The 26,001-nt window shown below is 34.9% G+C and overlaps 1 protein-coding gene across 1 annotated transcript in view; it reads right to left on the bottom strand.

The window, feature by feature from the left end:
• The window catches only part of AspRS-m (aspartyl-tRNA synthetase, mitochondrial), a 191,080-nt gene that overhangs the window by 21,758 nt on the left and 143,321 nt on the right, over nucleotides 1–26,001 (bottom strand). Inside the window, exons 11-14 of the mRNA XM_090397050.1 lie at nucleotides 25,298–25,363; nucleotides 20,985–21,137; nucleotides 16,434–16,566; nucleotides 12,402–12,481 (exon numbers count right to left, since the gene is read on the bottom strand). Coding sequence (XP_090253176.1) covers nucleotides 12,402–12,481; nucleotides 16,434–16,566; nucleotides 20,985–21,137; nucleotides 25,298–25,363 — 432 coding nt within the window. The remainder of the gene's footprint in view (nucleotides 1–12,401; nucleotides 12,482–16,433; nucleotides 16,567–20,984; nucleotides 21,138–25,297; nucleotides 25,364–26,001) is intronic.

The following is a 26,001-nucleotide window of genomic DNA, read 5'->3' on the forward strand; positions in this document are numbered from 1 at the left end:
AGTTCAGAGTTACACAAGTTATATAATATCATGTTTTAGTTTACTATTTTTTTTTCTCGAAGTTTGAGAAAGTGTGATTATACAACAGTATTTACACATATGCAATTAAAATATTATATTTCCTAATTCTCACAAATATACAATGTAAACTCATTATTTACATTGTTTTTTAATAAGAATAATTTATTTTTTTCATGTTACATAGTAATATTATATTAATGATACTATCACATAATAATAAGTATCTTCAGTATCTTCTTTATTGTTATATACTTTACTGACTGTTTTGTTACATAATCTGCATTCTTTGATTATAAGGATTACATGTAGATGAGTGAGGCGTTTTAATCCCACCTACTTCGAAGCTTGGGTTAGCTTTCATGAAGAGAGTGGGATTTAGTCTTCACTATTTATGCTGTTGTTACTGTTTATTCATGGGATGCTGGTGATTTGTGATGTGTATATTAGTGTTAATGGCATATTAACTTTGTTGATATATTTTCCAGAGTTTGTGTTTTAATGTTCTGTAGTTATACATGTTATATGTATAACTACACATAACTACATCTAGTTATATGTGTTTTAAATTTCTTGGCAGGTTGTTGAGTAGCATGGGTATCTGATGTGATCTCACAAAAGAACCGTACGAGTTGTTGAAGGATGTAGAGAGTTGATGTAGGTCGTGTTATATGATATGTGTCTCTGTTGTTTCGATAGGCGATGTTGAAGTAATTCCTTGTTAATGTCATGTAGTGTTTCAGGTTTCTAATGCTCAGGATTCTGTGTGTCGCCGTGTTGGTCGGATATTGGTTGTCGCATGTAAGGTGTCCAAAATCACTTTTGACGCAATTTTCCTGTGTAATGTTTCTAATTTTGTTAGGTGGCTATTTAGTGGTTTGCATAGACTGTTATACCATATCTGAGTTTTTTTATGTTAGATTGAATAACGTCTTTTACTTGGAAGAGTTTTGCTGCGATGATCCGGAGTTTGGTATGTAGGTATTCTATATGTTTTGTCCATTTAAGGTGGCATTCTATATAGAGACCAAGGTATTTTGCATGTGTTATTGGTTTGATTTTGGGACATTTACAGGTATTTTTGTTGTTAATGCAGCGGTATGTGTGACAGTATATCAAAAGTGGTGCGGGATGCATGATTCTTGGGTTGTGTATTATCAACATATGTGTTTTGGTGCCGTTGATTAGAATTGCGTTTTGGTAGAAGTATGCTGTGATTTCATTTAGGTCTTGTTGTGCTTTGCAGAGAGCCGTGTTGATGTCTGTGTGGATTGCTAATAGTGCGGTGTCATTTGCGTACTGAAATATTTGACTTCTTATGACCATGTTATGAACATTGTTAATGTATATGTTGAATAGAGTGGGTGATAATATGGCACCTTGAGGAACACCATGTTTTATTTGTATACCCCAGTTGTGACATGTACCTATTTTTGTTACTTGTGTTCCGCTTATACCTATTGAGTATAGTTTGGTGAGTAGTATGTCATGTTCAAGAATATCAAATGCTTTGGTTAAGTCAAGCAGTATAAGGACGGCGTACATTTTTTTGTCGAGAGCTTTGTTTATTGTGTCGGCGATGTCTTCTAATAATGTGATGGTGCTTTTTTTTTTTTTTTCTGAAAGCAGTATTGGTTTTGTGAGATGATGTTGTACTTCTGCAAATAGTTCTGTAGTCTGGTGTGTGTTATTTTTTCTAGAATTTTTGAGATGAACTGGTAGGGGAGCTATTGGTCTATAGTTTCTGAGTATTGCTTCTTTTACCATGTTTGTATATTGGCATAATTATTGCAGTTTTTAGTTGTTGTGGAATAATGCCTGTGTTGAATATTATGTTCACGCGTCTCAAAAGTATTGGATTTATTTGTTCAAAGTGTTGTCTGTGAGTCTTATTTTGTCTATTCCTGGAGTGGTCTTTGGTTTTAGTATATTTCTGTGAACTTTAGTTGAAAATTCTCGTGTAATGTTACAGGATCATTTATTTTAAGTAGGCAATTACAGTCTGTATTTTTTACATGGTTATTGACAATGCTCTTTAATATGATTGAGTTTTGTTGACTTTTGTGGTGGTGGGAGGGGTAGGTAATATCATAAAACGAAGTTGAGACAAACTAGTGATTGGCAATTTTGACGTTAATTACTGATGATGTATATGTATGGATGGGAGTCCGTATGTTGATATGATCAATGCATGATTGTGTTAGTGAGTTATTGAGTATTTCTTCTCTTGTTGGGGAGTTAATGGTAGGGTTTATGTTATATTGACTTAGCATATCAAGATATGTGTTAGTGGTTGGAGAAGCGTGGTCAAGAGTATTTATGTTAATGTCTCTTATTAAGATGAGCCTGTGGTGTTGTATGGGGTTCAATGCTGCTGAGCCATGCTTCTAACTCATGAAGAAAGCTGAGTGGATTATTATCTGGGGGTCTGTATATTGTGTTTATTGTGTATTTGATACTGTTGTGGCTATTTGTGATTTCCAAAATTAGTGTTCCATATGTTCGAAATGAGTTTGTTTTTTTTTCAGTCACATTGCATTTTTCTTTGATAAATGCCACGATGCCACCTCCTCTTTTGTTTGGTCTACATAAGTTGTAGGTTTGGTAATTATTTATGTTGTATGCGTAAATTTCTGTGTCGTTTATTGCAACTGCTTAATAATAATAATATTATTATTAAAATTATTATTATTAATAATAGCTTTAATGGAACATGTGCAGTAGACATATTTAAATAACTTTCACAGCTTATGCATGTAACAAAAATCATATACACTGGTGTCCAAAAGCTAATGATGAACTACATTTTTACTATATGAAAAAAATTTTCACGGTTACAGCCAAACGTGGACATAAATTATATTACACAAAAATGTCTTATAAATTAATTTACGATATGTTTTTGGCAAAAGTTACAAATATCTTATAAAGTTACATTATGGAATTAATGTACAGTGCACATACAGAAAACTATCCATTGAGACATTTCAGTATGAAATATGACCATACTGAACTGTGATGCAGCTCTCACAATGTCATACCATGCTTAACATCAAGTGATTCAGGAGTTCTTGAGGCAAACTGGCCCACTCCTCCTTCAGAGCAAGGATAAGGCCTTGTTTGTTTTCTAGAGGGGAAATTTTGAGCGGCAATGCATCTCCCTATTGCGACCCAAACGTACTTTATGGTGTTGAGATCTGTAGAATGTGACGGCTACTCCATTTGATTAATATCCGTGGTCTTCAGAAATATCTCCACTGTTTGTGTATGGTGTGGCATGGCATTATCATCCATAAAATTGAATTATTTGCCTACAGCACCATGGAACAATCAAACACGACATTGAAGAACTTCTTTGCAATATCATTCATCACCCACCAGTCCCTTTTTCCAGCACTTGAAGCTCGGTGCGTCCATTAAGAATAATGATTCCCCACACCATGACCCCAGCACCGTTGTATCTATCCCTTTCAAGAACATTCTTGCAATAAGCAGTACCACTTTCATGCCAGATTAAGCATCATCTAGAATTAGAGGAAAGACTAAAATGACTCATATGTAAAGAGTACATTAGCCCATTGATCTATTCTCCAATTTTTATCGATACAAGACCACTGACAATGTGTTCTATGTTGAGCTGTGGATAAAGGGATGCAGACTACAGGCCTTTGGGTGAATATGCTTACTTGTTGCAGACATCTTGCCACATCTAACCTGCCATGATGCATCAATCACGTTTTGCTGTTATAACCAAAAAATCTGTCTTCATGCTTTGTGGTGGAGCAAGGACGACTTCTTAACAAATCTGGAATACATTCCATTTGGATGCAACACTGCCCAGACACTGGATACAGTGCTACATGAGATTCCAAACTCTCTGGCAATATCAGTAATTCTGCAGCCATCTTCAAACTTTCCAATAATTCTTCCCCACATAAAATCATCTAGATGATGTCTTTGAGACATTACAAGACATCCAAATTTGCAACTTTATTCATTCACGAAAAGAGCTTCCTTCAAACACAATTTGCTCACTGCAATCTTCTGCCTTTTATTCTGCTGAGTGCTATCATGTGATCCCTTTCTGCACAATTCGAAATTTTGAATGTGTATGCATTTCCTGCTTGAAATTGTCAGTTATACAAATTGTCACAAGCTCATTTGTCTGAATTTGTATAATTATAATCTTCAGAAATAGTGCTAATCCTTAGGTTTTGGACATACATCAGTGTAAAATTTATTCAAAAACTCCAATATATTTCACCACAAGAATGAGTCATAAATCATTTGTATATTAGGTCGTGTCTTGATCTCAGCTAAAGTACATGATATAAGACACTATTAGTGTTCAAAGGAACAATTGTAGTAAGCTGAGTATATAAAAATCATTTAAAATAAGTATTAATTACTCAAAAAATTGACTGCAGAACCTACATTATTTCAGACAAAAACACATCCTGGTTTTCTTTCTCTTGATTAACGTGATTAATTAATCCCTCGATGTTACCATGTATATCAAAAAATCGCATTGATTATTGATTGATTATTAAATATAATAATCAATGCTAAAACGCTGTTTTATATGGTACTCTTTTAGGAAAGATAAAAAATGAATGCAAAGTAAATGTTTAATAAATGCTTGTATCTGCATTAGTTACTGCAAATTTTTTATCAAAAAAAGTTATTAAGAGCATTCTGAACAGTATTGGTTTTTTTTCTTATCGGCATAAATTCTATGATAACAAGCAAAATGACTCTCTAGACCTCGGCAAACAAAACAAGCATTCTTTGATTAACATCTGGATCCATATCCATTACTTGCTGTTCAAGTAATTCTAAATTGTGAAATATTCCATCCAGTTCTTTGATTGTTATCTCCTTTGGAACCTCATCTTCACATTCCATCTGTTCGTTGCTTCATATGCATGTTGTTGTTCAATTTCAAGAAGATTGTTGTCACTGAAATCTTCTGAATTTGAATTCCATAATTCTTTAACATCTTCTGCATCAACACCATCAAAACCAAAGCCTTCACCAACTGCAATGATTTCTTCAACCAAGTTGTTCACAGGATTTTGAAAACCACCTAAGTCATTAGCACATTCTGGCAAAAGATTTTTCCAAGCAGTTCTCATGCAGCTAGAAGACACTTGCTCCCACAAGTCATGAATGTTTTCAATTGCGTGTTTAATATTAAAATTTTCCCAAAATTCTTAGAGCGTAATCGCATTTTCTTCCATTGTTGTTACTACTGCCTTTGAGAATGTCTTTTTAAGAAAATAGGCTTTGAAAGTTGCAATGACACCCATATCCATGGGTTGTAGCAAAGATATTGTATTTGGTGGAAAAAATAAAACTTTCACATTCTCACACATATCATTAAGAAAATTTGGATGATCAAGTGCATTATCTAAAAGCAAAAGGGCTTTGAAAGCTAAGTTATTTCTCTTGCAACAAGCTTCAACTGCCGGAAAAAAATAATACTTAAACCAATCTTCGAATAGGTTTTGGGGAACCGAAGCCTTCTGATTTGCCGACCAAATTACAGGTAAAGAGTTCTAGCTGAGAGTCCTTCTCTTGGCCAGGAAACACTCCTTGAGGCTTGCATATTTTTGCGTGGTAAATTTAAAGGCACAACAAAACTCTTGCCGTGAATATAAAGGGACTGTCAAAATTAATTTCGCTGTTAATCTAATCCCGTGTTAAGCAAGGGATACCTGTGTGTGTGTGTGTATATATATATATGTAGAAAGTTTTTTAACTTGGGTATATTATGTATTCAAGATACCAAGTAATTTTATATAAACTTGGTATTTAATCCTATTTCCCAAGTAAGCAAACAGACAAGTTGCCACAAGGTACTTTGACCTTATTAAATAAAATCTCAGGATGAGAGATAGATGTACAAAGTTTTTAACTTGGGTATATTATGTATTCAAGATACCAAGTTAAATAAGGTGTTATGCCTTAAAGCAAGAGCTCCATAAAAAAATGCCATGAATTCATTATCATGAAAATAGTGATGATGAGGATCAGAAACAGTATGAAGAACGGGCCAGGAGAGTGATGGCTATGTTGAGGAAGGCCAAATCAGCTTATGTCGAGATGTGGTCTTATTTTAGCTCAAACAGGCCAAAGGAAATCCAAAAAATTTTATAATTATGTTGCTACATACTTGGAAAGGATGAATGACCAAGTTTATATAAAATTACTTGGTATCTTGAATATATATATATATATATATATGGAATTATAAGGCATCTTGAAATGTCTTGGCATGAGAAATTGCATGGTATGAGAATCAACAGTGTACAGGAAGTAATCAATGAATATTTGAAGAAAGCAACATCTCACTGCATCTCCAAGTCAGGAGAAAAAAAAAAAACTGCATCACAGCTGAATGAGTTAAATAAGGTGTTATACCTTATAGCAAGAGCTCCATAAAAAAATGCCATGGATACATTATCATGAAAATAGTGATGATGAGGATCAGAAACAGTACGAAGAATGGGCCAGGAGAGTGATAGCCATGTTGAGGAAGGCCAAATCAGCTAATGTAAAGCAGTAAATATGTGGTCTTATTTTAGCTCAAACAGGCCAAAGGAAATCAAAAAAATTTTATCATTATGTTGCTACATACTGGGAAAGGATGAATGACCATGGGAGAATATACTTGGTGAATGCACATGGTAGAAAAGTAACAGATCCATTAGTTTACTGGTTGTTAAGGGGAATTCTTTTTATGTTGGTCTCAACACAAAAGGTTATTTGTAAACCCATAGTACATTTGTACCGTGGATGGGCTAAGGATTTTTTTTTTTATTGATTGATTTTATATATATATTTTTACTTATTTTTTTAGAAAGTTAGAAAACTCTGCATTAGAGACCAAACATGGAACTTTTTCAAACCACTTTAGGCCTCCAATAAAGCAAGGCAGTGGTCTTACACTGGGCAATGAAATTCATCTTTCACCTAAAGACAATCACAAGCATCCATGCCTATAGCAGAATTTGAACCTGAAGTCTGCTGATTGGAGAGCGGACCAAAAAAAAAAAAAAAAATGCATCCGATGAAGTAGAGGTATTGAGAGTGTTACAAGAGCATGATTCAATACATCAGTCAGAATGAACTGGATTGGATACTGGCAAGGAGGCTAAAGGTTTGTGTATAAAATGTGGTGGGAAATTAATTTCACTGCCAAGCCCACTGCATCACTTATTGGGGTCCAAAGTGACTTGAAAAAGTTCCATATTTGGTCTCTAGAGCAGGGCTTCTGTACTATATAAAAAATTCTGTACTATATAAAAAATAAACTAAAAATGCAAAAAAAATATATAAAACTGATACAATAGAAATAAAAAATTTTAACCCACCCACAATACAAACTGTACTATATTAGTTTGTTAATAACCTTTTGCAGGTAGGAGCAACAAAAAAAAGTATAACGACAAAATTTAATGCCAGCTGTGGCATCGCCTGGTTAAACAAGGCCCCCATTGTTTTCGCCTGGTAACCAGGGCGAACAGCGAAAAGTCAGCTACTGGAACAAATCTGAAAACACACCCCAACTCAACATCACCAGAGTTAAAGATCGGTACTATCAACATAAGAAGCCTGAATGGCAAAGAAATGAAGCTGGCTGAGGAATTGGATAAGTACCAGACTGACATAATAGGGGTGACTGAAACAAAAAAGACAAAAACTGGCGAGATCTTTCTGAGCAATAAATACAAAATGTTATATTCAGGCAATGACAATCAAGGAAAAGAAGGAGTAGCCACAGTATTCAACACAAAATATGTGGCTAATCTTCTTGAATGGCAGTCAGTCTCAAGTAGAGTAATGTGGGCAAATATGAGAATGGGGAACTGGACAATGAGATTTATTTGTGCCAATGGTCCCACAGAAGTTTCTACTAAGGTAGAAGTGGAGGAATTTTTTGAGGCTTTAGAAAAAGCAACTGACACGATGAAAAAGGAAAAGTTGGTCCTTGTTGGGGATCTAAATAGCAGAGTAGGAAATGATTGTGAGACATACAAAAATATTTTGGGAAAATTTGGAGAAAACAGCAAAGCTAATAATCATGACAAATATCTGTTGGATTTCTGCTCAGGACATGGACTGGTTATTACTAACACCATGTTCCAACATAAAAATGTGCACAAATTCACATGGAGAGAAGAGGCTAGGAATAAGAAAAGTCTCATTGACTATGTTATTGTTGATAGTGATGTTTTCTCCCTGGTGCAGGACACCAGAGTGTACAGAGGATTTGAAATTGGAAGTGATCACTATTTAGTCTTGAGCAGGATAAAATTGAATTTCATATTGAAATGAAGAACATGTAAGAAAGTTTTAAAACGAATAAAAGTCGAGCAGCTCTCAGATGTGAACTGAAGACTAAAATAAACATTTTTGAAGAAAAAATTAAAGAGTTTGAGAGTAGGAACCAAACCTTGGAGATTCGGTGGCAAGCCCCTAAGAAAACATTGACTAATTGTGCAAGGATAGAAAAATCAGAACTCTATAGTGGACAGAGGAAGTTAAAGAGGCAATGAAGGAAAAGAAGAAAGCATATCAAAAGTTCCTGGCAAATGAGTCAGCTTGTGCTCTTAGAGAATACAGAGACAAATGTAAGAAAGCTGAACACTGTGTAAAACTGGCAAAACAAAAGTCATGGGAGGACTTTGGCAAGAACATACAAAATAAATATCAACAAGGTGGCAAAATATTCTGGAGGTTGTTGAAGATGCTTAGAAATGGAGGAAAGAGTGCTGTAAAAGGAATTAGAGATGATAAAGGTGACATGAAAATGGAAGAAAAAGATATCCTTGAAGAATGGAGTAATTACTTTGAAAAACTGCTAAATGAAACAAGCAGTGATGACAGCACAGTGGTAGAAAACACTGACCAGGCATGCAGTCAGGAATACATATCCATACTTGAAGCAGAAAAAGCCATCAAAGGCTTAAAATGTGTAAAGGCAGCAGGAGTAGATGATATTCGACCAGAAATGCTGAAGTATGGTGGTATAAAAGCTTTACAGTGGCTGCACTGCATAGTTCAGAAAGCCTGGACAGAGGGACGAATTCCCGATGATTGGAGTAGAGCTCTCATAGTACCAATATATAAAAAGGGAAATAAAACTGAATGTGAGAATTACAGAGATATTTCCCTACTGAGTGTTCCTGGCAAGATCTATGCAAGTATACTTGAGAAACAATTGAGAAGAATTGTGGAAGAAAAGCTTGGTGAAGAACAAGCTGGATTCAGGCCAAATAGAGGCTGTCAGGATCAGATCTTCACTTTACGACAAACAGTTAAGAAAGCATGGGAATATAACAAAGATCTGTATTTAAGATTTGTTGATTTGGAAAAGGCATATGACAAGGTGCCAAGAGAGAAGCTATTCAATACGCTACAGTTATATTGTGTCAATATAACTTGCATTATATCAAACAATACTTAGTCTTTATTTGAGTTGTAAGTCAGCAGTTAGAATTGAAGGAAGTACAGGAAGGTGGTTTAATGTTCAATCTGGTGTGAGACAAGGATGTACATTATCCCCTCTGTTATTCATTATCTGTATGGATCACATTATGAAGGAAAGTGGTATGAAATCTGATATCATGCAGATGATGTTATACTTCTAAATAAATCCGCTACAAGTCTGCAAGATTCCCTGACTAACTTGAATAACTGTTGTAGTAGATATGGTATGAAGGTCAGCATTAAAAAGACAACGAAAATATGCAGAAACATTGAAAATATCAACTGCATTGTGAATGAAGAACCTATAGAACAAGTAAAACATTTCAGCTACTTAGACACGACTTTTAGTAAAGATGGTAAATTAAATATGGAAATAGACAACAGAATCAACAAAGCTGGTATGGTAAGTAGTCAACTGAATAAATTCATATGGAATAAGAGAGAAATTAACCAAAACACTAAATTAGCTGTATACAAGACAGTATTCAAGCAAGTTTTAACTTATGGATCTGACAGTTGGTTCAGAAGTAAAACACTTGACCAAAGACTAGACACCACAGATAGAGTCCTGGGAAAGATTAGGGGCATGAACAGATGGCATCAATGACAATATCATATTAAAAACGAGGATATTAGGAAAGAACTTGCCACTGTCGGCATCCAGAAATGTGTTAGCAAAGTTAATCTCAGATGGTATGGTCACTTAAACAGAATGGGAGAGGAAAGATTAGCAAAACAAGTGTTCTCTGCCAGGTTGGCAGGAAAAAGACCCAGAGGAAGACCTAGATATAGTTGGATTGATACCGTAAAAAGGGCCTCAGAAGATAAAAATATAAGATTTTATAATGTTGGAGTCTTGACAGGTAACAGAATGATTTGGAGGAAAATTGTAGATAGGAAGTTAGTAATGATGTGAATTTTTCATGTAGTACTATCATATCCTGTATACCCCTTGAGAGTATATGTCAGGAATTTGACGATGATGATGATATATATATATACACACACACACACACATATATATATACTGAGGTTAATTTACTTTGTTAATTTTAAAAGAACTGAATGACATAAACCGAGAGTAAAGGAAAAAGATTTAATGGTATCACACAATTATGGCTTTTTACAGCCTTCTTCAGGTGTTTTCATATAAGAAAAGAAAAAACATTAAACATTGAAGATAAAAACCGTGAACAGCGCAGGAAAGTCACTAGACATATTTAACATGAAAACGTTGTATACGTATTCAAAGCTGTTCTTTCGTTGGTCACATTGTTGGGTGAGTGGGTGCGTATAGCATCTCATGAGCACCAGTATGTGATCACAGCAGAATGAGAGTCTAGGTGGTTGTAGCTTAAATTATTATTTAAATGTACAGGGTATTTCTCTAGATTCAACAATTTTTCTCTTCAATTTGTCATGGCAACGGAAAATGTTGTTAGATCTACCCCAAAGGATTGTATAACTATGGTTTTGATCATCAGAATCTGCAGAAAAAAGGATATGGCTGGATAAAGCCATATAATATATATATATATACACACATATACATTAATGATACCAAGTAATTTTATGAACTTGATTTTTTTTACTCCTTCTCCCAAGTAAGCAAAACAGTTAAGTTTGCACCTGAACGTAGTTCAAGTCTAAAGGTAGTGCAACACCAGGGCAACTTGTTGTAAAGGTGGGTAAAGCTCTGATCACTATTCTTAGTATTTTCCATAATGTAAAACCATCTCACTAAGAGATGTATACTGTTATACATTATGGGTGTGTGTGTGTCGGGGGGGGTCACTACCCAGACCGGTTTCAACCTTTTTTGAGGTCTCCTCAGTGAGTAGCTAGACCCTGAAATACCAAGGTTTTTAGTAATATAGAGCCTTATCAACTTTACCTATACAAGTTGCTACAAGGTGCTTTTACTTTGAATAAGAAACTCTGGATGAGATAAAGAGGTGAAAAGTTTTTTACCTTGGGGATAAAATATATTAAGGATACCAAGTAATTTTATGCACTTGGTGTTTTTACTCCTTCTCCCAAGTAAGCAAAACAGTTAAGTTTGCACCTGAATGTAGTTCAAGTCTAAAGGTAGTGCAACACCAGGGCAACTCGTTGTAAAGGTGGGTAAAGCGCTGATCACTATTCTTAGTATTTTTCATCCCCAAGGTAAAAAACTCTTCACCTCTTTATCTCATCCAGAGTTTCTTATTCAAAGTAAAAGCACCTTGTAGCAACTTGTATAGGTAAAGTTGATAAGGCTCTGTATTACTAAAAACCTTGGTATTTCAGGGTCTAGCTACTCACTGAGGAGACCTCAAAAAAGGTTGAAACTGGTCTGGGTAGTGACCCCCCCCACCCATAATGTATAACAGTATACATCTCTTAGTGAGATGTGTTTTACATTATGGGAAATACTAAGAATAGTGATCAGAGCTTTACCCACCTTTACAATGAGTTGCCTGGTGTTGCACTACCTTTAGACTTGAATTATGTTCAGGTGCAAACTTGACTGTTTTGCTTACTTGGGAGAAGGAGTAAAAAAAAAAAAACTAAGTTCATAAAATTACTTGGTATCCTTAATATATTTTATCCCGAAGGTAAAAATTTTTCACACACACACATATATATATATATATACAGAGAGAGAGAGAGAGAGAGAAAGACATGATAAAATCATCAAAGCTGCTTTCAAATAATCAGGTACGATGCTGTTCTCTAAGGAAGCAAAGAAATTTACCTACAGTTCATGAAATGCTTATCTCTGCCAAAGTAACATTTGCTATGACTAATAAAAAAATAATAATGTTTGCATTTTATTAATATTTCAAGTTTTTTTTATTTCAGAAGAAATCAAAAAGATAAAAAAAAAAAAAAAAAAAAATTCTAACCTTTGTTGGATTACTGTACACTAGTTCAACATCATCTATATGTGGGGCAGTGAAGGGATGGTGAGCACTCTCTAAACCATCTATTTTAAGAAAAAATTTTTAAGTCAAAATATAAGGTCTATACAGTCTATGTGAAATTAAATATTTAATTAGTCTAGGGGTGTGCATGACCCCCCCCCAGCCACAAGAGTGATCAAGGCAGTTAATAATGCTAACATTCCTAACCTGGTGTAATAATTTAGAAAGCACAGAAATAAATATATATCTATGCTTTATAGACTTTCAAAACGCATTTGATACAGTAAGCCATGAAAAGTTAACAGAAATATTAAAAGACATCCAAACTGATACAAAGACAAATTATAAAGAAAATTAACGATGAAACAAGAGATATCAAAAGAGGAGTGAGACAAGGGTGTATAATATCACCAATAATTTTTAATATATACAGTGAAATGATAATGAAAGAACATGAAGAAACTGAAATGAGAATTAAAATAAATGGAAACAGAATTAGGGATATTAAATTTGCAGATTATTTGGTCTTCACTCTGAAATCAAAAACAGAGTTACAAAAGTTAAAAAATATGGTTGAAATACTAATCAAAAGGAGTCAGAATTATTGCTTATTAGATACTACCCAAACCAGGTATATGGCAATAAACAAACAAACAAACAAAAGTAAGAGTATCAATGGGATTCATTCAAAATGTAATGGCATATAATTATTTAGGAGTAATGATTACAACAAAATAGATAAGGCAAAAGAAACATTTTGGAATAATATGATACCACTGACCTTTGGAATAAATAAAAAGGCTAAAATAAGAATAATAAAATCCTATGTATAGGTCATATTGAATTATGGATGTGAGATGTGGACCTATACAAAATACATAAGCAGGAGACTCCAAGCCTTTGAGATGTGGTGCAATAGGAGAGCAGTGAAGATTTCTGGAAGGAGAAAAAGACTAACGAAGGGATATTGAAGTTAATGGGAATCAAAAGAGCACTCATGGAAGACCTTATGAAGAGAAAGTGCAAATTGTAGGACACATAAAGAGGATAAGCAGCAAAAACATCTCTGGATATACTGAAGGGAAAATTTGAGTGAAGGAATTTTATGAATTGAAGTGGGTAAAGAAATGGACAGGTAACAAGAGCTATTATGAAATCAAAAGGATGGTAGAGGAATGGGCATTTTGGCATACCATGATTGCTAACCTCCAAATCTGAGAAACTACTTAAGAAGAATCTGGTTTAGTCGTGTCAAACTCAAAAAAAAAAAAAATTAAGAAACCACATTTTCATCCATATGATTGTGAGACATCCAAAAATATTTTGGGAAAATTTGGAGAAAACAGCAAAGCTAATAATAATGGCAAATATCTGTTGGATTTCTGCTCAGGACATGGACTGGTTATTACTAACACCATGTTCCAACATAAAAATGTGCACAAATTCACATGGAGAGAAGAGGCTAGGAATAAGAAAAGTCTCATTGACTATGTTATTGTTGATAGTGATGTTTTCTCCCTGGTGCAGGACACCAGACTGTACAGAGGATTTGAAATTTGAAGTGATCACTATTTAGTCTTGAGCAGGATAAAATTGAATTTCATATTGAAAAGAATAACATGTAAGAAAGTTTTAAAGCGAATAAAAGTTGAGCAGCTCTCAGATGTGAACTGTAGACTAAAATACACAAAGATTATTGAAGAAAAAATGAAAGAGTCTGAGAAAAGGAATCAAACCATGGAGATTCAGTGGCAAGCCTTGAAGAAAGTTCTGATTGACTCAGCTAGAGAGGTATATGGTGAAATTGTCTGCAAGGATAGAAAAATTAGAACTCCATGTAGACACAGGAAGTTAAAGAGGCAGTGAAGGAAAAGAAGAAAGCATATCAAAAGTTCCTGGCAAATAAGTCAGCTTGTGCTCTTAGAGAATACAGAGACAAATGTAAGAATGCTAAACACTGTGTGAAACTAGCTAAACAAAAGTCATGTGAGGACTTTGGCAAGAACATAAAAAATAAATATCAAGAACGTGGCAAAATATTCTGGAGGTTGTTGAAGAAGCTTAGGAATGGAGGAAACAGTGCTGTAAAAGGAGTTAGAGATGATGAAGGTGACATGAAAACGGAAGAAACAGATATCCTTGAAGTATGAAGTAATTACTTTGAAAAACTGCTAAATGAAACAAGCAGTGATGACAGCACAGTGGTAAAAAACACTGACCAGGCATGCAGTCAGGAATACATATCCATACATGAAGTAGAAAAAACCATCAAAGGCTTAAAATGCGGAAAGGCAGCAGGAGTAGATGATATTCGACCAGAAATGCTGAAGTATGGTGGTATAAAAGTTTTACAGTGGCTGCACTGCATAGTTCAGAAAGCCTGCACAGAGGGATGAATTCCCGATGATTGGAGTAGAGCTCTCATAGTACCAATATATAAAAAGGGAAATAAAACTGCATGTGAGAATTACATTGGTATTTTCCTACTAAGTGTTCCTGGCAAGATCTACGCAAGTCTTCTTGAGAAACGATTGAGAAAAATTGTGGAAGAAAAGCTGGGTGAAGAGCAAGCTGGATTCAGGCCAAATAGAGGTTATCAGGATCAGATCTTCACTTTACGACAAATAGTCGAGAAAGCATGGGAATATAACAAAGATCTGTATTTAAGTTTTGTCAATTTGGAAAAGGCATATGACAAGGTGCCAAGAGAGAAGCTATTCAATACGCTACAGTTATATGGTGTGAATGGGGCATTATATCAAGCAATACTTAGTCTTTATTTGAGTTGTAAGTCAGCAGTTAGAATTGAAGGAAGTACAGGAAGATGGTTTAATGTTAAATCTGGTGTGAGACAAGGATGTACATTATCCCCTCTGTTATTCATTATCTATATGGATCACATTATGAAGGAAAGTGGTATTAAACATGATATCAAAATTGGAGATGCTAATGTCAGCTCTTTGCTTTATGCAGATGATGTTGTACTTCTAAATAAATCCGCTACAAGTCTGCAAGATTCTCTGACTAAATTGAATAACTGTTGTAATAGATATGGTATGAAGGTCAGCAATAAAAAGACAAAGACAATGAAAATAGACAGAACCATTGAAAATGTGAATTGTGTTGTGAATGGAGAACCTGTGGAACAAGTAAAACATTTCAGCTACTTAGGCACAATTTTTAGTGAAGATGGTAAATTCAATACAGAAATAGACAACAGAATCAGCAAAGCTGGTATGGTGGGAAGTCAATTGAATAAATTCATATGGAATAAGAGAGAAATTAGTCAGAACACTAAATTAGCTTATACAAGACAGTGTTCAAACCAGTTTTAACTTATGGATCTGAGAGCTTGGTCAGAAGTAAAACACTTGACCAAAGACTAGAGACTGAAGATATGAGAATCCTGAGAAAGATTAGAGGCGTGAACAGATGGCATGAATGGCAATATCATATTAAAAACGAGGATATAAAAAAGACCATGACGTTGTCAGCATCCAGGAATACATTAGCAGAGCTAATCTCAGGTGGTATGGTCACTTAAATAGAATGGGAGAGAAAAGATTAGCAAAACAAGTGTTCTCTGTCAGGTTGGCAGGAAAATGACCCAGAGGAAGACCAAGATATAGGTGGATTGATACGGTACAAAGTACCTTAGACGATAGAAATATAAGATCTGATAATGTTGGAGTCTTGACAAGTAACAGACTGATTTGGAGGAAAATTGTAGATAGGAAATTAATAATGATGTAATTTTTTTCATGTAGTACTATCATATCCTGTACACCCCTTGACGGTACAAGGCAGGAATTTGATGATGATGATGTTATTAACATTTACCAATATTTTCTAATTGTCTTTTTAATAATTTAATCTACAAGTCTCAGAAAAACTGAACTGCAGAACAAACAGAATGTTTTAAAATATTTAAATTATCATCACTAGTTCAACTGCTAGCAAATTTGACTGCCAAAGAGGAATACTTAACTAAACTAATATATATTTATATCTTACTTTCTAACTTGGGCAGAAAAAGGGGAAAATCAATAATCCATAAGAACTGGAATTCCTCTTTATCAAACATCTTTATCCCAGCTGAGTGCAGGAGTGAGGCACACTCAACTCGCAACTCTCCAAGAAGGTTACACTAGAAGTCATAAAACAATATATCAATTCAGGAGTGAAGAAATTAATAATGAACAAAAATACATATAATGCTATAACAATGCTAATTGACGGAGAAAAAAAAATTCTTCCAAAAAGTTAAAAGTACAATAACATCATAAGTTTTGTAACATCTTAATTTTTCAATACTGCATGTGTGATGTGTATAAATTCCACATTTGTGTGCAGTAAAAGCTTATTTTTTCTCAACCTTCATAACTAAGGCCTTGCATACCTTATGGTTCTTTTTTTTTCCCCTACCTAATCTCTCTCTCTTTGACAAGATGACCTTCTCAAACTAACTGCGAATCCAACCCATGGTTTTGATGATAATGATATAACAAACCTCCCCAACCAATTTCAGAAGCCTTCAAGCTTTCTCCCAAAACTTTGAGAATATTATCAACTTCTAGTTCCTTAAACGCTGTTCCCAATCCTTCTCTACACAGGAGATAATATAATACCAAAGATAATAATATAAAATTCTGTGTTAAAATATTTCATATTTGGTATGATGCTTTAAATCTTTATCATATTGATAAATTTAATATACTAATTAATAAAAAGTTATATACCCTATACAACATTGCAAAAAATAACTGGAACAGTAAGAGAGGATGTCTGCAAATTAGTGCAACTGGCAAACATAGTTCAGCTGCAACAGCCTCATTTGGCATGGTGTATGTGTCAGATGAGATTTCTCTTCTCAGAATAACTCAAAGTTCCAATCTTTTTTGGCATGATTTTGCCAAGAAAGATTGGAGGTTCAAGTATACAAATCCATTCCATTGAATATTCTTGCATTTGTGTTGCCACTCTCTAAGATCTCTCAAAAAGTCCTTGTTTGCATAGAAGAGTGCAATTAGATCAATTATGACCCATCTCCCCCCAATCCAATCCAATCCAATTCATTTTTTTTTTTTTTTTTTTTTTTTTGATGTGGCCCATCCACACAGGTAGATATTTACATAAACTTTCCCATCATCCTTCTGTCTCATTTCAACCATAGGTTGCTATTAAAACCCTTGTCAACAGCAACTCCAACCTCTGTTCCATCCAGATATTCCTATCAGCTAAACTCTCCTTTATTCACCAGATCTTCCTGTCCAATGGTTACAATGCTAAAAAGATTAACAAACTGATATTGATTTTTCCTCCCTTTATCTCACATCCTTCTCTACAAATAGACTACAGTAATGCCATTACTATTTTCTATATCTAGGTCACATCAAAAAAAAAAAAAATAGCCAGAACACCAAAGAAATATAACTGTTTAAAATCAAAATGCCAAGAAATTATATTATTGTTTAATCTTTTATCCATTTGTAAGCAAATGAAGTTTGAACATGAAGTCTCTCCATGACTAGGCTACTTGTATACAGAAGCTAATGACTTCATATTAATTTTTTTTTTTTTTTGTTTAAGTTAAGGGATATTACATCCCATATAGTTTCTTAGCCGAATAAGAAACTCAAAGAGTTTCATGCCGAATATAGTAGAAACTATATAAAGTTTGGCAATTCCAAGCGTAAGCAAATACCTGGATACTGCAGCACTAATCCCAAATGGTAGTTCAAGCTGGGGCAACTCGTGGTAGAAGTGGAGCAAGCTCCGATCACTATTCTTGATATTTGTCCATAATGTGAACTTAGCTCCTAGGAACTGTATTTTTGTTCACATTACTTGTGAACAAAAATGATATTACTACAAACTTGATATTAACTAGGTCTGGCTACTCAACTGATGAGACCTCAATAAAGGTCGAAACCGGTCTGGGTAGTGACCTTCTCTCATAATGTGGAGTAAGGGAGGGGGGAAGAGGAGGGAAAGAAACTTGTTCTGTTTGTTTCTAGGTGTACTGTGAAGGGATGTTAAGCAGCAGCTGCACGTGTTCCAACGAGCTTAGTACTGAATGAAGGAATTATTGATGTTATTTCAGATGAGCATTTCCCATGGAAATATTTGTAGAATATACATGTTGCAGAAACCAAGCGTCTATGCAAAAGTGAGAGGAGAGTGTTGGTAAGAGATGGGTCATTAATTAGTCTAATTGCTCTCCTCTCTATTGAGTCAAGCATTTTGAGGGAGCTTTTAGGGGCCCCGCCCCAAATGTGGGAGCAGTATTCCATAGCTGGGTGGATTTGTGATTTGTATAATGTTAACAGCTGTTCAGGGGTGAAATAAAACAGAAATCCTAGTTTTTTTGAAGCTGAGGATGCAATGGATGTGATGTGTTTATGCCAGGAGAGGTTTGATGTGGAGGTAATTCCAAGAAGAGAGATCTCTAACTGTTGGAAATTTGGGTATTGTCAAAATGAATACTGGGGAAAAAATTGTTCTTTTTTTTTTTTTCTGAGAAATAAGACAGAACTGGATTTTATTAGCACTGAAATTGCTGTAGTATTCCATAATGCAAAGCACACATCCTTTCGGGATATGTATAATGCTATGCATTGTGGAAAGGGCTATTACCCAGATGGGTTTCGACCTTTATTGAGGTATGTTAAAGTGCAGGGATACTTCTCCAAAACTCTGGAATGACCAAAAAGAATCAGTACTAAACTTATCACTCCTAACCTGAATCACTTCAGGAGAGGAAACTCAGTGACAGGCAAAAACCAGCCAATGAGCAGAGCCTCTCTACTCCTCAGGAAACAAGCAAATCTTATGAAATGTTGTGTATTTTGGGCTGTCGATTCGTTCAACAATCAGACGTAGTGGCAGTTCGTTTTGTGTATTTTTGGCAGTCCGTAAATTCTGAGCACGTAGGCGAGGTATTAGTTTTTTGGTAGTTTCTTCTGGCCATATTCACAAGATCCTCCACAGAAACACTACTAAAAACAAAAAAGATTTCAAGAATGTTGTAATAGATATAACGGTATTGATATGAACATAGATGGATAAGAAAATAACTATTTATTAACTTAAAAGCTAATATTTCGCTGGTATTATATCCAGCATCTTCAGAGTACACAACAGGTATTAGTTTTTTGGTAGTTTCTTCTGGCCATATTCACAAGATCCTCCACAGAAACACTACTAAAAACAAAAAAGATTTCAAGAATGTTGTAATAGATATAACGGTATTGATATGAACACAGATGGATAAGAAAATAACTATTTATTAACTTAAAAGCTAATATTTCGCTGGTATTATATCCAGCATCTTCAGAGTACACAACACAAAGTTTGTTACAAATGCAAGACAACCACAATCTGGTGTAACAGTGGGGCTAGTATAAGTAATTGCAGCGTGCAACACAAGACTAAAGTCCTAATAGGGCGCTATCTAGGTAAGAGATGGGTCATTGTGGATAGGTTAAAAATCCGTGTGGATCTTAAAATCCGTGTGGATAGGTTATGTGTCTGACGAACACATAACCTATCCACACGGATTTTAAGAATGACATTGCCATTCCTTATGGTAGAGGCATTTCAGAAAAAATAGAACACTACACAAATACATTAAAACCATCTTTAAACCTATGACAAAATTAAGACACCTACTCAGTTCTTCCAAAGATTCTTTTCCACACTTAGTCTACCCAGGGGTTTACAAAATACAATGCACATGTCACTTACATAGGGGAAACAGGGTGAATCAGGTGTGGAAAAGGATCAATTAGGAAGGATGAACAGAAACGACACATTAAATACCTCCATTTTGGAAAAACCGGCCTTTCAGATCACGCACTCAAGACATACCACAGAAATGATTGGAAAGGTACTAAGTCCCTACCGCACCAAAACCTGGTTTGAGAGGAAATTTAAAGAAGCATGTGGAATGTTCAAACATAATTCTAATCTGAACAAAAATGACTGTCTAACCATTCCAAGAATGTGGAGGACCCATTTACAACTTTTTTTTTCTTTTTTTTATAACATTCAATAGCAACCTGAATGGTACAAGCCCAAAAGAAAATCTTAGTATAGCAACCTTAACGAAGAAAAGCTTAGTACAGGAGGATTTTAGCAGGTTTATTGCGGTTTTATTTTTATTAACACTAGAGGTCAGGCTAAGTAAAAGATCAATTAACAGTGTAGATTCAATATATATCTTTGTAGAGTGCAAGAGCATGTAGCTTTATATACACATGTATTTTTCTGATGATGACCTCAATATAGGGGTCGAAACATGAAGTGTTATTTTATTAATAATAAGTAAAATAATCATTTCAACACGTGTGTTTTGTGTCCATGTTTTGTGTTTCATATTTGTAAATATGAACAGAAATTTTCATGATAAGAAAAATATAATGAAATAACATTTTGCTAAAACAACAAAAACATTCCTATATCAAAAATTACACTAAGAATACAAGAACACATGACAAAACTGATTTCATGTTAGCACTATGCTATATATCAAACTTTTAGTACAGATATCAAATATTGACTTACCACTAGCTCTGTGTATCCTGCACTCAGCAACACTAAATCAGTCTTTTCCGCACGGAGTTCATTACTGACCATTTTCTGAATGTCATTTGGCAAGTGTTTAGTCAGAACTGACTTCCAAGTCAAATCATGTTTAATGTGAACTTCCAGAAAATCCTACAGAAAGAAACTGGTACTATAAGAAGCAAAGCAACTGTACAATAATAACCAATTAACTAAAACACCATTATAATTTATTATGATAAAAACTTAAAAAAAAAAAAATATATATATATATATATATATATTTGAAAAAAATATAGATTTAATGACTATAAGACCGAGATAACATATAAAGTTAATGATAAATACTACTAGTTTCAGCATATAGCAGCCTTCTTCAGGTATTTATAAAGGAAAATAATACTAATAAACATTGAATTATTTAAACAAACTGGAAATTACAGGTACAAATTGCCTCACATAATCGATACATTAAAACGTTGTATTTTTTCAAGTTGTTCCAACTGGCGTGCCATTGTTTGTTGCAATTGTGCGTGCAGGTTCACGTGAACGCCAATATTGAATAACTGCAGCATGGCTATCTGGGATGTTATAACTTAAATTGTTGTTTAAGTGGACCGGGTTCAGTAGGATTTCCCTTGATTCTACGATTTTCCTTTCAAACTCATCATCACAGCGAAAGATATTTTCTGATCTATTCCAGCAGACAGAGTGGCTTCGTTGGTCATCATTAGGATTATTTGAAAAAAGAACATGACTGGATAACGCAGTTGCATGAGATCTTTTGTAAGAGATGTCTCTCTTATGCTCTTCTATTCGTTGTTCAATAGATTTGTTAGTTTGACCAAAGTATGGGATATTGCAATCGCACCACAATTTATATACTCCAAGGTACTTAAGGTTGTGATGAGTAGGTTTTGGATGGCTGATTAGAGAACGGATTTTTGGAAGTGTGGTGAAGAAGGTCCTGATATATTTTTTAAGGATTTTAGCTATTTTCTTAGAGACTGTGCTAATGTATGGAATGGAGATGCTACCTTTAAAATTAATAGTCTCTGTTGTGCACTGCCTAGGAGGATTCAGAAGAAATTTCTTAATTGTTTTTTCAGAGTATCCATTTTGTTTAAAAATAAGAGTGAGGTGATTCATTTCTTTTTGTAGTTCATCTTGTTCATTTAAGAGAGAACGTGCTCTGTGTCCTAAGGTAGCTATAATTCCAAGTTTTTGTGGTGGAAAATGATGAGAAAGATTATGCAGATATCTATTGGTATGCGTAGGTTTTCTGTACATAGAGATTTTTAATCTTTCAGAGCATCATGTAAGCATAACATCCAAGAAAGGTAAGGAGTTATTATTTCCTAGATCAGCAGTAAATTTTATATTAGGATGTTGGATGTTTAGATGACGAAGAAAATCGGTGAGAGATGTGTGCCCGTGATTCCACGGGCACACATCTCTCACCGATAAGAACTCCTCAGTGTCAACCCTGTAACCACCTCTCAACAGTTTAAAAGTCTCAATCATATCACCTCTCCTTTCTATCCACCAAACTCTGCAGTCCAAGCATATGGACTGCAGCCGATCCTCATAATTAACATTGTACAGTCCTGAAATCATCTTTGTTATCCGTCTTTGTACCCTTTCCACAGTTAATTTTTTCCCTTTCAAACCCTGGGGACCAAATCTGAGAACAATAGTCTAAGTGTGGTCTGATCAGTGTCTTATACCATGGAATGATAACGCTTTTATCTCTGCAGGTCAGCATCCTTCTCATTATTGCAGCAATCCTCTGTGTTACCTTCACCTCCTTTGCAATATGCCCACTGAACTTCAGGTTTCTATCAATCATCAACCCCAGATCTCTCGTCTCTACCTACTTTTTCCAGTATAGCTCCTCCAACAGAGTATGCAGCATCCCATCGATGTGTCCTAAACCTCAAGACCTTACATTTTGCTGCATTAAACCGATACCCCATTCATTTGCCCATCTGTCTAGCTTATTCAAATCCTCTTGCAGGGCTACCACATATGCACTATTACTAATAATCCTTCCCAGCTTCACATCATCTGCAAACAACCAAATATCCTCCTGCAATCCACTGGCAATGTCATTGATATAAAGGTTAAACAATATAGGTCCCAGTACTGAGCCATGTGGGACTCCACTTGTAACCCTCTGCCTCCTTGAAACTGCCCCACTATACACAACTCTCTGATACCTATTGGACAGCCAATCCTGAATCCAGTTGACCAACCTGACATCCAAACCCATGTGCTGCAACTTAAATATCAGCTTATCATGTGGCACCCTGTCAAATGCCTTTGCTAAATCCAAGAAAATTACAGTATATGCCTTTCCCTCATCAACTGCTCTTGTAACTTTATTATAAAAGGCTAGCATATTACTAAAAACAAGAGTGTCCCTTCACAAATACATGCTCTCACAGATAACATTACCCTCATCTGCCCAATGCTGTATACGGTTCCTAACTAATTTCTCCAAGATCTTAACAACTACTGATGACACACAAACTGGCCTATAATTAGACACTTCCATGCTGTTACTGCCCTTATACAATGGCACTATCTTACCTTCCTTCCATTCCCTGGGCACCTTTCCCATAGCCAGACTTCCAATGAAAAGCCAGGTCAAAGGCACTGTCAGTTCCCTAGCACATTCTCTCAAAACTCGTGGTGAAATACCATCCAGTCCCACAGCTTTACTGACATCCAGAGTACTCAGTATTTGGAACATGCTCTCCTCCTGCACCTTTAAACCTCGAACCTGCCCTATCCCTCTAGTAGTAAAATTTACTCCTCCAGGATGAAATACACCAATAAAGTGTTCACTGAACAATTCCACTATGTTCCTCTATGTTCACTGAACAATTCCTCTGCATCATCATCATCACTCTATTCCTATTTTTATCCCACAATGTAATTGTTCCACAATCATTTCTCCTCCTACTGGCTAAACAGTTAAAAAATTGCCTAGGATTCCTTAGTGAACAGCTGTATTTATTTACAAATGACAGGAATATCAGAAATAAGGGAGATGAAATTGTTTCCCTGATTTAGTTTATTTGACCCAAAATCATTGGAATAAGTAAAACATGGTTGAATGAAGATGATATCCTACTGGGAATAGAAATGGAAGGTTACAATGTTTTTTGCAAGGATAGAAAGGGCAAGAAGATGAGGGAAGTGCTACTAATAATGCAGGGAATTATGTACACATGAGGTACACATGTTAGGAAGGGCAATGGTTTTGAGGCAGTATGGCATGAGGTAGAGGTTGACAGGAAGAGATATTGAAAGAAAGAAATTTGAAAGATTATATTATATTAATCAGTATTAGAATTAAAAACATTTCTCTGCCTCAAAAATTAAACAACTGCCACTTTAAATGCAAAATTTTGGAAATGTTTTGCTTGTTTTGGTTACAAATTCAATTCACCAGATAGCCCATGTACATGCCATTGTAATCCATGTCTGAAAAGTAACACAATTATTTTCCAATTATGCAAAGTTAGGAAGGGTGATAAGGAACATTTCCAATACAAATTAAATTTGCCAAGAAATTATATTCTTGTTTAATCTTTTATTAAGTGTAAGCAAACCAAAGTTCACAACAATTTCCTTAGCATACATTCTTTCAGACACATAATGATATGCATTATGGGAAGGGTCACCACCCAGACTGGTTTTAACCTTTATTGAATCTCATCAATGGGAGCCAGACATAGAAAAGATTCTTCTTCTGCATCTCATTCATCTGGTGATGGGTTGGGTCCCCCTTTGTACAATCTGTCTCCAAATGGTTCTATTTCTAGTCTTCTCAAACATAGTAATGAAGTTGTGGAATTCACCTCTTTCTTTTAAGGATCTGAGCCAGCTTTTCAGATGAGATTTTTCAGCTCATGGCAGATGCAGGAAGAACTTGAGGTCATCACTGGAAACCGATTAAGGGTATGAGGAAGTATGTGAATTGCAAGTTTTTTTTCAAGGCAGGTGATGAGTGTGGAATGAGCTACAAGTGGATGCTTTTAAAGAAACGCATTAAAAGGGTTTAATGTATTTTTAACCAACTTTTTCAACTTGTGTAAAAGCCCTATGGGAATATATAGTGATGAAAAATTAATTATTACAAATGAGACCTACCTCTAAATATAAGTGTGCATACAGGCACTAATGATCAGCAGAAACAGATAAAAATTGTGTGTGTGGGGGGGGGGGGGGGTCTAAGTCTTAGAGAGAAAAGATACTGATTATAAATATCTTTGTAGGGAAATTAAATATCAAAGTCTACATACCAAGTTTGGAAAATGGTGCTTAGTCATCATCTTCAAATTTTCTAGAGCTTTCTTTGAAATATATTTCTGTAATAAACAGTATTGCTTTAAATTAGCCACAATTCTTAATATTCAAAACTCTGAAACTCTGAGTGGAAAAAATTTAAAGCATTTTTATAGATACAACATCTAAACTTATCACTGTAAATTTCATTAGCAATAATAAAGACCTTTATGTATCTACATCTATAGAAAATTGTTTTGTGGATAATTCTGTACCTACCAACAATAAAATGTGCAGTCATACTTAGAAAATATCACACTCACATACATGACACTGCCACAACATGTATTGTTATTATCATTATCATCATCATTATCCAGGCATCTCTATGAAGTGAGAAAACTCATAGTGGGAAGACCAAACTAACACCAATAATGTCAACTGAAACAGTATAGTTTATTACAGCAAACTCTGTCACCATAACAAACTACCAAAGGGTACTGGCCAATCTTGACAGAGGTACTGTTATTCTAAAGAAAATTTACTATAATAAACTATTCCTGTCCCAGAAGTTTGCTATAGTGAGAGTTGCTGTATTTACAACATGCTTATCACATCACTCCTTAAACTGATTCAGTAACAATGCATCTCCACCCCACTTACTGAGGTTACTTGGAAAACCTACATACGTGGTCTCTAGAGCTAAGTGTTTCCAGGTTGC

This window comes from Typopeltis vanoorti, chromosome 8 (assembly GCF_054136105.1).
Source record: "Typopeltis vanoorti isolate ZY-2024b chromosome 8, IOZ_Tvanoo_1.0, whole genome shotgun sequence".
Classification (NCBI taxonomy): domain Eukaryota; kingdom Metazoa; phylum Arthropoda; class Arachnida; order Uropygi; family Thelyphonidae; genus Typopeltis; species Typopeltis vanoorti.